This window comes from Canis aureus, chromosome 19 (assembly GCF_053574225.1).
Source record: "Canis aureus isolate CA01 chromosome 19, VMU_Caureus_v.1.0, whole genome shotgun sequence".
NCBI lineage: Eukaryota > Metazoa > Chordata > Mammalia > Carnivora > Canidae > Canis > Canis aureus.
Genome location: NC_135629.1, coordinates 11,270,256 through 11,282,608, shown reverse-complemented (window position 1 = coordinate 11,282,608; position 12,353 = coordinate 11,270,256). Strand labels below are relative to the sequence as shown.

The following is a 12,353-nucleotide window of genomic DNA, read 5'->3' as shown; positions in this document are numbered from 1 at the left end:
TGGATGCTAAAAGGGGAAAAAAGAATGTTGTGATTTAAAAATTACAAATGAAATCTAAAGAGTTACAGCAATTGTTAGCTTTGTGTACAATAGCACCAAGTGGACACTGAGGGGGAAAAAAAAGGTTGGCAAAGCCAATGAAGTTCCCCTATATTCCGGGTGGGGAGGGGGCTTTCCTCCTCTCCTACAACACTCCAGGATCTGACAATGACTTCAGAGAGCAGAAGCCCCTCTACTGTGATTCATTCAGTAAGTACTGAGAACTGACTTTGTATTACACACTAAGCGCTAGGAAAAATAAGGGTCTCTTCCATTCTTACACCTGCACCCCTAATATCTGAAACACTCAGGAGCAATGAGCAATATGTGATCCACCCTGGCTGTGCTAAGTATGCCAAAGGAAAAGTAGAGAAGCCACAAGAGAATAGAGCAGGGATACCTAACTAGTCTGGAGGAGGTCAGGAAAGGCTCCCTGAATCAAGTGACTTTGAAAACTATAAAGAGAACAAGGAGTAGGAGGTAAGAAGTCTAGGAAAAAGCTAATTAACATTGTAGGGTGGGAACTACAAGTTGAATATTCTGCTTCAAAATCACTGATGGCCTCTCCATGGCTTCTCAACTACCATTGCCTTACCTTGGCATTCAAGGCCTTTGACAAGAGACTCCATTAGGAAGCTAAATAACCCTAGGGACTATGTGTTGTTCATTACTATTTCAAGTATGTTGAATTTAGTATGGGAGCATGCATATTTATTTAATTATCTGGACCCTTCTACTCTGTCAGCCTTCAGTTCTAGAACTTTCTGATTCCCCTCTCCATGTATCTCAATAGGAACATGGTACACTTTTAGATTACCTGCATCCTTCCTATATTCTCACATTCATCATCCAGATGAAGTGCCCATTTCACTGAGAAACATTCTTGGGCTTAGTGCAAAACACCCCCATCTAAGACATTCTTGGGCTTAGTGCAAAACACCCCTATCTAAACATTCTTGGGCTTAGTGCAAAACACCCCCATCTAAGCCCAAGAAACATTCTTGGGCTTAGTGCAAAACACCCCCATCTAATTAGCTTTTGTCAAATACCTTCAAGCACTTATCACAGGCACTGGAATCATTTCCCCAACCATGAAACAATTCCTTAACAAAAGGGACTATACCTGAATCATCTTTGTCCCTGATGAAAATGGGGCAAATACTTTGCACATTTTTTCTAAGGATTTCTAGGATGCTGCTTCTCTGTTTTCTTGAACTGGGATACTATTGCCTGTAAATAGGGTAGACTGGTTCCAGCAGCTTCAATGCCCCATCATCCATTGAAAGGCTTCCCTCATTCCTTCACATTGGTGAAGGTGCCAATTTGCTGTGGGGATTCCTCCCAGTGTGATGACCTATGATCTCCTGCCTTATGCCAATCATGTTACATAGGAAAAAAAAAAAAAAAGGAAATTCCTAGCCCTTCTGATGGCACATGGAAGCCCTCTCTAAATAATCAAATTGTCAAATAATCCAAATTTACAATGAATGAGAACAAACATCTTGCAAACTTCCAAGCCCTGTTTGCAAGATTACCACACATTAAAGTGACTGTTATTTAACAGGTGCTAATAATATTTTGTTAGATGGATGGTTGGCTATATGGACAGAAATTCATATTTTTGGATCTTTGGTGACTAGATTAGAATTCCTGGTGATGTGGAACCCTGACATATTTAGCTGATTGTACTTTGACCCCCACCAAGCCCTTTGTGTCAAGAAGTCCTGCTAACTAACATAAAGACAAATACTTCAACATACTTCTGGTAAATTGTTGCAACAGAACTGGGGGTGGGACAGAAAAGATGTATAAAAGTCTCATATTTTCTTAGATCAGAGTTCAACTTGCACAACTGACAATGCCTCATTTTTCTTTTCTTTTTTTGGCAATCATATTCTCCATTCTGAGGTTTTCCATCTTTTTGGATGAGTAATGCGCTACTTATAGATGACAATCAATTAAAAAAAAGATTTAGGGAAAATCATTAGAAAATGATTTTTCAATAAAGTATAGTAAGTTTGCTAGCTTCTTTGAAATTCTGAGTGGAAATTAACAATTGAAGGTAACATATACTCATTTGCTATTAAGTGATGGGGCTAAGGCCATTTACTGATGAAACCAACAGGCAGGAAATCAGGCCGATGACCACAGAACTAATTACTAAAAGTATTTTCTTTTAGTAACAGTGAACTATAATATGAAGAATCACTCCCATTTAAAGTATTTTTTAACTAAATAACTGTGAATTGTGGTTGACAGGGAAGCAAATGGCAGGGAAGGCACAGATGTCATTTAGAATAGGTTCATAGAAAAGTCAATTTGTGCCACGTTCATCAGGCAATAAACCAGTATTCCAGAGTTTGTAAGCTTTACAAGGGATAGAAGTAATAGGCAGGACCAACATTTAAGAAAAACCGAAAGTATTTCCAAAAGTATGTTCTTGTATAGTGCAAAGAACCACTAAAAGGTATGGGGAGAGGGCTAGGCAATCAAATAAATTTCGAAAAGAGTATAGATAGCATCACAGAGTCACAAAGTGGCTGCCCAGAGACTCAATCTATCCCCTAGTTACTTTCCTTTGACTTCCTCAAGGTTTTAATATGATTTTGAACTTGGTACTAAAAAACAGGCATTTATAATGCCTGGAATAGAGCCCAAGACATAATATGTGCTCAATAAATTAAAAATGAATTTTGAAAGAGATTTCAAATGAATAAAAAGTGAAATTTTACCTAACAACACAGAAGTACAGCTCCTCTTTAAGAAATGAAATATATGGGGGATCCCTGGGTGGCTCAGCAGTTTGGCGCCTGCCTTTGGCCCAGGGTGCGATCCTGGGACCTGGGATCCAGTCCCACGCCGGGCTCCCGGCATGGAGTCTGCTTCTCCCTCCTCCTGTGTCTCTGCCTCTGTCTCTCTGTCTCTCTCTCTCTCTCTCTATGTCTATCATGAATAAATAAATAATCTTTAAAAATAAATAAATAAATAAATAAATAAATAAATAAATAAATAAAATAAAATAAAAAATGAAATATATGACTAAATTAAGCTAACACCCTACAGATAATTATGCTCTCACATGGAGCAAGTGTTCATATCGTTCCTTAATATCTTACACTTGACCCACTTTTCTCATTTGTTTTATATGCTAAGCCCCTGAGAATTCTCTCTTAAAGAATCACAAAACACAACATTATATTAATGGCTTTAAGAAGCCCCACACATATCCAGGTGCACATGTGAAAACATGAATCAGATATATATGTAGAAATAAAATTCCTGAGTTAATGCTGTGTATATCCTCTGTTTTTCTAGGTACTTCCAGATGATTGTCTCATGCAATTACACCAATTTCCATTCTTACCAGACTAGTCTAAGAATCCTCACTTCTTCACACCCTTACTAGTTTGTGGTATCAGTGCAAATAACCTCTTTTTGTAATGACTGGGCATGAAATGCCATATTATTATTTTAATTTGTATTTTTCTAAGTGAGAAGGTTGAGCAGTTTTCATGTGTTTTTTTATCTACAAATTACTTTTTGATATCTTTAGTTCATTTAAAAAATAGATCTTATTTATTAATTTGTATATGTTAAAAAATTTGTATAACAATCTATCAGTTACATACACTGCAAATAAATTATCCTAGTTTATAGACTTTTTCTCATTTAACTTTATAAATGGTATTGTTTTTCAGATCCTATTTATTCCAGCATTGTTTGCTATTGGTAATAATTATAAAGTAAGTAGAGTCCATGAATTAAAAAGAATTAGAAATGCTTGCTATATCCATACAGGAAACTATATAGTAACTATGATTACCAAATCGACATAAATATTAAAACCACAATGTTATATGAAAAACAGGTTGCAAATGGATACAAACAGAATGATATATTTGTACAATTTAAAAAACACAAAGCAAAACTCTTTATATTTATGGGCAGCTACACATGCTGTAGCAGCATGAACCTCTTTGGGAAAAATGCATCTCCACCCACATCAGACTAATAGTTTTGGTTGGGAAGAAGAAAAGCACTGGCAGTGGGGTTGGGGAGGTAGGGAAGGCTTTGACCGTGTTTTATTTCTTATGAGTGGATGGAGGGGCACCTAAAGCAAATATATTAATGCTCTATTTTCAAGGCTGAGATATTGTCTATACTTTCTCTGGATATCTGAATCACTTCATACATACACTGATATGTATATATATCTACATACACATTCTTATTAAAAACAAGAGCTCACAGAAATATATGGAATATTGTCAATGAGCTACACAATTCCTTACTATTTAAAAAACAAATATGGAATAGAGAAAAGAGCCCTATTTAATGTTATTCATTCAAAATTTTATATTTATTTATGTTTCCCATAATTCAGTGCTCCTTATACTATCCATGAGACTCTTTCTTCTTTATCATTTTTTTCTTTCTTTCTTCACTTCTATAGTCTAGGTTATATGTGTTCCATGGAACACACTTGAGAAATGAAACTTTCATGAGACAAAAAGGCTCATGAGAAATTAAAGAAAAACAAGTAGTTCATTGAAGTTAATGCCAAATCTAGTTTGATTTTGACAAAACACCAAGAGTAAGATGGAATGTCTTAACATTTTTAAATAGCAAAGTAATTCATTCCAAAAACCAGGATCCATTATACTGCCTCATTATAAACATCAACTCTGCAAGATACTTTGCTTTGAAAACTACTGATGTAGGTAGGTAACTTTTAAAAATTCTATAGGGACCATGGCATATAGCCCAAATGTTACTTAAAACTTGTAGCTTTAAAGAGAAAAAATTCTATTTTAAAATACAATAAGTTTATTTCCTTAAAAAGTATTTCACTGCACAACTATTTTGAGCTAAGCAATTTTCTTTTCTAGGCCATAAACTACATTGCTATTCAAATAAATGGAATTATCAGACACCACTGGTACTTATCTTATTTACTCATAAGGCTAGAATATTTTAAAAATAAACATTTTAATACATTGGGCATTGCTCTGAAAAGCATATAAATCACCATTCTAGGACCTGCATAACTCCATTACCATTTTGCTGCAATGTTCCCCAGATATTCTGTCAAGAAAGCATGGATTGAGGCTAATCATTTGTATAGAACTTTTAATTTAAAAATACCTTTATGCATTACGTTATCAGATGAGAAAACTGGAATAGTTCATACATTTATGCCATCAACAGGCCACAGAGTGACAATTATTCTACCAATTTTACAAAGGCTTAGAGAAGTTCAATGTCATTGGACTGGTCTAGGCCACACTTCAAGTAAGTGATCGAGTTGGATCAGAGCCTGGGTCAGGTGAATCCAAAGCAGCATGGTCTTCCTACTGTGGTATGGAGAATGAACTGTGTAGATTCAAATGTTAGCCTCATTTTGGAATGTTGGTCCCTCTGATACTCAGACCCCTCCTATGTAAGGTGGAGGTTATGAACAGCATTCATCTCAAAGCTTACAAACACAAGAAGATAATCCATGCCAAGCATTAGTTAATTTCTTTTTTTTTTAATATTTTATTTATTTATTCATGAGAAACACACACACAGAGAGAGAGAGGCAGAGACACAGGCAGAGAGAGAGAAGTAAGCTCCATGCAGGGAGCCCGAAGTGGGACTCCATCCTGGGGCCCCAGGATCACACCCTGAGCCAAAGGCAGACACTCAACCACTGAACCACTAGGGCGTCCCCATTAGTTAATTTCTATTACTATTATCATTTTGAATATTTTACAACATAACCTCATGTTAATGATTGTTTAATACAAACCAACACTCAGCTTTACGATATATGGACAATATTTTCTAACTTACTTATTCTTTGGGTGAAGGCTCTTCCAGAGAAATTGGTGTTTTCAAGTAACCTGTTTGAGGAATTTCAAATATGTTTTGCTTTTTATTTTCCACTAGACAGCTATGCTTATATGGAAAACAGTCACATAATAATCACACAATAGAGGTAAACTCAGATATTTTTGTCATTATAAACCTCTGGGTTGTTTCTTTGATTCTGCCCCGCTTTTTTGTCTTGAGAATAATTAATACATTGGCATTTGACAAGGCAGGCTATGATTATTTCTTGCAACTATCTCCTGGAGTTTTCTAGCTATGACACTATAAATAGGCTTCAGAGTAAAGAAAACATTCCTAGAATATTTTTCTCTTTATACTCAAACCAAACATATCAGTGGAGGCTATGTTAACAATGGGAACCTTCTTAGAAGTCTGGGGCATTATTGACACCATGTATTTATCAAGGAGGATGCAGCATGACCCAGCTCATGACCAGATTTTCCAGAGGACCCTTAATGTCATATAACTATATTTTCTCCTCTAATTTCAGTTAATAAATGCAATGTGATTTAATAAAGAAATGAGTCTGAGTCTTCAAATCAGAATTTCCAGAAGGAGTGTCTGAATTTTTAATCCAGAAAATGAAATCTGCTTTTTTATATACTATACATGAATGTGTGTGTGTGTGTGTGTGTGTGTGTGTAATATACTGGCTGCATTACATACTCAAAGTTCAAATACAAACTCTCTCTCAGTATTATTGTAGCTTTTCCATTCCTCTAAATTCCCATATGAATCCCTACTCAAGAAGTCTGGAAGAATTCTTGTTATTTGTGTATGTTAATTGAACAATACTACTTAGCATAAAAAAACCGTGAGTAAAATAAGCCGTCAGTAAATGCTATGTGACAGTTACTTTGTGTCCAACAGAAGCTGATGCAAAACTACTAAGGTTTAATGAATAAAGAACATGTCACATCACAGCAATTGTATTACTTGGTATTGAGAACTAGAGTATAATATAAATCAGTCATACTTTGGGATCTTGGTGTCTTTGTTTCCATCATGAGGACAAGAAAGGGTCTGATCTGCTCATCGGCTGCTCATCAGTGCCTAGCCCCGTGTGTGGCACATGATAGGCAACTGACACATATTTGCTAAATGAATGAATGAATGAATGAATGAATGAATGAATAAGTAGAGCTGGGCTCTAGAATCACTGTACCAAATAGAAAAGTAATTTACTCTATCTTTAAAGAAAACAAATACAGGGTATGTATGTAAGATTTAAGTGAGCCTCAAACTTTGATGCAAATAGTTCCACAAATTACCATTTACAACTTACTGATCACAATGCCGTGCAAGTCAATCACTAGTAATTTGATGGTGTGAATCCTAACTGAAGAAGGTGCTCTGGTTGACCTACTCTGTAGTCAATCTGAAATTAATCACAATGAACCAGGACAGACCCGTCCCAAGCAACAGCCCATTTATTATGAGAAGGTCTCAGAGATCACACAACAAAATATACTGCAGCATGGATAGGCCCTTTAAGCTTAGGGTCGGCTAATTAAAAAGCATGGCATCCACTAATTAATTTGCTAACCATTGCAAACCATAAAGAGGGAGGTTGGAGACATCTCAGAATAGAGAGTACAGATGGTATGAGAATTGCTGGGCACTGCAGATATTAGTAGACAAAACCTTAGAAAGGATCCTAGGAATCCAAAGTGATTTGTGTGTTCCTCAGTGGTGCACTGTTCCCTCTTGACTTCATGATTTGCCCCCAAATCATCCCAGATCTGATTCCGTTTCTACCTTTACAAATAAGGTCACTGCTACAATGGACTCTTTTGCTTTTTTTTTCAGGCCCTGCTGCAAAAAAGAAGTATGTCAGTTATAATAACCTGGTTATCTAACCTGTTTCATTCCATGGAACCAAGGAGGAGGAAGACCCTCAGTTATTTTGTCACCCAACCTGGCATAGGACTCTTTTGGTCCTGCCCGCTGCCCATCACTGGAGGAGCATCCCCGGCCAGGAGACCAACGTTAGAGGATCCAAGTGTCCTACACAGCTGCTTTATGAAATATTCTTACTTTATCTTGGCTTAATAAGTCACTGGCATCAGCACTGCCAACTTGGCTGCAATTTCGGACCTTCCCTACCACAGGGAGTGTTGAGACTCAAGTCCCACCCAGGCTCTTTAGGATGAACCATCGAGAGCCACAGTGAACGTTTTGGGGCTGACTTGTCTTTCTACGTATGTACTTCCAGACTGCAAGGTTTTGAAATTTTCTGTACAGTTTGTGAGGACTTTTGCACTTTGCCATCTGATGTTGTACCTCGGTTCACTGTTTGTTTTCGAATGCCTTGTTTCCATAGAGCCCTATTCTCTCAGACAGCAGAATATGTGGAAAAAAATTTGAAACAGTTCAAATGTTAAAAAGATCTTGGCAGACTAAAAAAAAAAAAAAAAAAAGGAAATTAAAACCACAAATGTAATGACTGTATAATTATGATTATTGTACCACTGCAAATCATGTTTTTTTTTTAAGACAAAAAAGATAATTAAAGACCAAAAACTGTGCTGAGAAAGTATGCCCTGCCTATCTTTGGTATAAGGATAGGTCCCATGAAAGGAAAGTATTGGCTGAACTGAATAGAGGTCTTGATCTTTGGAATGCATGCCAGTAATGTATTTTACAGTACATGTTAATAATTTATGTTCAATATTTGTATTTGTGTTCTCTTTTGTTATTTTAATTAAGGTATATGGATATTTTGCAATAATTTTAATAATGATTAAGCTATTTGAAGAAAAGAATATGGATTTTTCATGTCTTGAGGTTTTGTTCATGCCCCCCTATGACTGACCAGTGTGATAAGGACTTTAAAAAAAAAGCATGTATGTTTTTTACTGTTTGTAATAAGTACTTTCGTTAATCTTGCTGCTTATGTGCCAATTTAGTGGAAAAACACCCTTGCTGAAAATTTCCCCCTTTCCATTCTTTCAATTCTGTGATATTGTCCAAGAATGTACCAATAAAATACTTTGGTTAACTTTTTTATTTCCTGAAATAAATATTTTTAGTTGTTTATCCCCTTTTAGTTACAGCTTATTTTATAAAATCTTAAGTTAGGGAACAATGAAAACAACTCAGCTTGTTAAAAGAAACAAGTCTTAGCTCACAAGTAAAGCTCTATCTGAAATGCAAATGATAAACCCAGAGGTACTAAATGCTCTCACAAACAAAAGAGTATCCCAAAATCCATGCAGTTAGTTTCCTTAAAATCAGAGGCCTGACAACCCTCAGACATGGACTCAGTAAGTTACTCATCAAAAATAGTCAAAGTGTTAGAGGGAAGAGAAAATAAAGAAATACTAGTTTCAGTGAACAATCTGGGCGCAAGTGAGTACAAAGACAAATGTCTCTGTGAAACTTAACCTAAGGACCTAAGTAAAGATTACTAAAATAGCACATTTATCTATACTTTCAAACAAATATGGTGGCTATGTTGACAGCAACATTAAGACTTGGGATTCCCCAAACACTCAAATATAGGAAATACCCTCATGGATAAACTCACACTAAGTTGGGTGTCAGGAGCACAAAAGAATGTCTGTTCACAGAGGGTGACACTGGTGTTTAGCACTCAGGGAAAGACCCCAAAATCCATTTAAGTGAATTTAAATGGCCCATTGTAGATCTACTTGTGACTAATTTTCTACTATCTCTAGAATCCACCAACGTCTTGCCCAGAAAATGTGTATACAAAGACTAGAAATCTCTTTTCAGTATCACACTGAGGAAAATTAAAATATCTCCCACCTTTCTTATCCCTTAACCATCCTTCAAACAACAGACCAATAAGATAAAGAGCTAATCACAGCACATGTGAGTGCTCTCACATTTTCAAGTGGTAGAGCCAGACAACTGAATGTGAGACCTGGCTCCCCTCCTGCTAGCTATCCTGGGGGAAGTTACAGAAACATTCTGAATACTCCATTTCCTCCACTGGAAAACAAACTAATACTACTACATATCACATAGAGTTAGGAGGATTAGAAGAAAAAAATCCACGTAAGGGGCTCAGAACACTGCTTGGCACTTGGTTAACTCGCCACATGTGTCAGCTACCATCAGCACCACCATGGATGTTAATCTTGTCTTAAAAACAAAATGAAGTGCACAGTGCTTTCTCATTCCAGACACGCAAACACAATCTGTAAAATAGCACACGGACAAGCCAGGCTGACTTCCGGCCATGTAGGAGAAACAATTTGTTTCACAAAGAAATCATGTAAGAGCCTTTCCCGATGATTCCAATGTACAAACAAGAGTGCAAGAGAAATAACAAAAGCAATTTCATTTAGGATTGGAAAGAGATACTGCCAAGGACTTTTGCTCTGCTCCTGGATCCTCAGGGTAGGATTGAGATAACAGTGATCAAGATAATGACAAGGATAAAAATTAAAGCTTCTGTAGCCCTATATAAGGAACCATTTACATATATTATCTATACATTATGTAGATTATATATACATATATAGACTATATATGCATATATACATTTAATATATATTGTATACTTTATATGTATTATCCCCATGCTCCTGGGACCCTTCATGTCTTCATCTTACAACATCAATAGGACATGGATTCAGGTCTTTTCATCCATCAGGCCACTCTATATGAACTTGCTCCAAATATTAACTTTGTGATCAAAATGTGCTAACCAAGTCTAAACACAATAACCTACAACACTGCTCCGGGTGGAGTGGCTGGGGTCCAAGTAGGGAAGAAGTACCACTTCTTTGCTGTCAGAATGATTAATGCCTAAGGTATCCAGCAGCACTTTTGGCCACCACTTCACACAAATAAAAACAATTAGGCTCCAATGGACTAAAATCCCTCAATCCCTCTTCCTCTAGTTGCTGCTGCTATATTATTTCCCATTTGACATTTTTCTTCTATAAATTATCCTTTTGTAAAATTTGCTTTATCATGCCCTCAATTGAATGTCTGTTTAGATGCTGATATTTGTATCTGTTCTCTATCCTTCCAACTGTCATGGTAGTGATAAATCTGCTTTACTAACTCTCAGTGAAGGTAGTGCTAATATTCTGGAAAATGATAAAGCCTAGAGCAGGGCCTTGGAGGCTTCTACCAGAGACCCATGACGAGGCTGACTTTGGTGCATTAATCAGCATTAGGTAGCTATAGGTATGGCTATTGCTCTAATGAGAAAGCCGCCAAAACAGCAGGAACAATCACCCTGTGTTATTTTCTTGTGCCTAATAAAAAATAATAAGAAATGAACCAAAGCAAAGGACATTTGTCATGTCTTAGGAAAATCAACACATCAACACACCTACGTTCACACTGTTTCTCTGACTATCACAAAACCTAAGACAGACCAATAATCCTATTACTTCATGAACCATGAATGGCTTCTAAGGCTGTCTTTTTTCCTCAGTATTAAGAAATAAGACACTGGCTTGATCATCTTCCCTGCAATCCTACCACAGAATCAAATCAAGTTCTTAACTTATTCCTAAGGTCTTCCTCATTTGAAGTTCTGGCCATGTTGCACCATCTCCAGACTCTGGGCACACTCCCATTCCGCAGAAGTCCTCCAGGTGAGAGGGGAGGACAGGGCACACCTTGGAACCTATGGAATAATTCTGATATCTTTACACTCCCAAACTCATCACCACACCCTGGGATTACGCAGTGGTTGCCAACCGGATTTTGTCCTAATGTATTTATTTTGTTGGGCTATTTTGCTGGGTAATGAATAACCCAAGTATTGTTTTTTTTGTTTTTGTTTGTTTTTTATTCATGAGAGACACAGAGAGAGAGGCAGAGACACAGGCAGAGGGAGAAGCAAGCTCCATGCAGGGAACCTGATGTGGGACTCCATCTCAAAACTCCTGGACCACGCCCTGAGCCAAAGGCGGACACTCAATCACTGAGCCACCCAGGTGTCCCCACCCAAGTATGGTTGAAAGTGGTATATGGGCAATTCAAGCACTCAAGGCTTACAGAATACCTGTTTCTCTCTCACAAGGTCTTCCTGGCGTCTGCCTTTCTCTGACCCCAAACCTTTACTAAGCATCATGTCTCATGTGTCAATGTGTTTATCCTTTTTTTTTTTGTCTTTTTTTTTTTTACCTCTTTAAAAGAAATTAGTAAATCAATAAAGTGGAGGCAAGATACAAATTCTGATTTCTTTCCTTTGTCTAATATAATGCTTCCCCAACATTAATGTGCCTATCAACCACCTGGGGATCTTTTTAAAACTGTAGATTCTCATTCAGCAGGAGGGCCTAGGGCTCTGAATTTCTAATAAACTCCTTGGGGATATGATGGTTATCTGGTATCTGAACTGGAGTTTGGTTCTCAACTCTGATTTGACATTCACTTCACCAAGAGGCTTTAAAATATATCCATGGCCAGAGCCCACCACAGAGAGGCCATTTTAATTGGTCTAGGGT

General features: G+C 37.0%; 1 protein-coding gene across 4 annotated transcripts in view; it reads left to right on the top strand.

Moving 5' to 3' along the window:
- Positions 1-8,952, top strand: part of GRM7 (glutamate metabotropic receptor 7) — an 836,468-nt gene extending 827,516 nt beyond the window's left edge. For all 4 annotated transcript variants that reach the window (XR_013357466.1, XM_077857985.1, XM_077857983.1 and 1 more), the window contains one exon: positions 7,723-8,952. Coding sequence is in view for 1 of the 4 variants with exons in the window: in XM_077857985.1 (XP_077714111.1) it covers positions 7,723-7,772 (50 nt within the window). In the remaining 3 variants the exon portion in view is untranslated. The remainder of the gene's footprint in view (positions 1-7,722) is intronic.
- Positions 8,953-12,353: the final 3,401 nt, after the last annotated feature.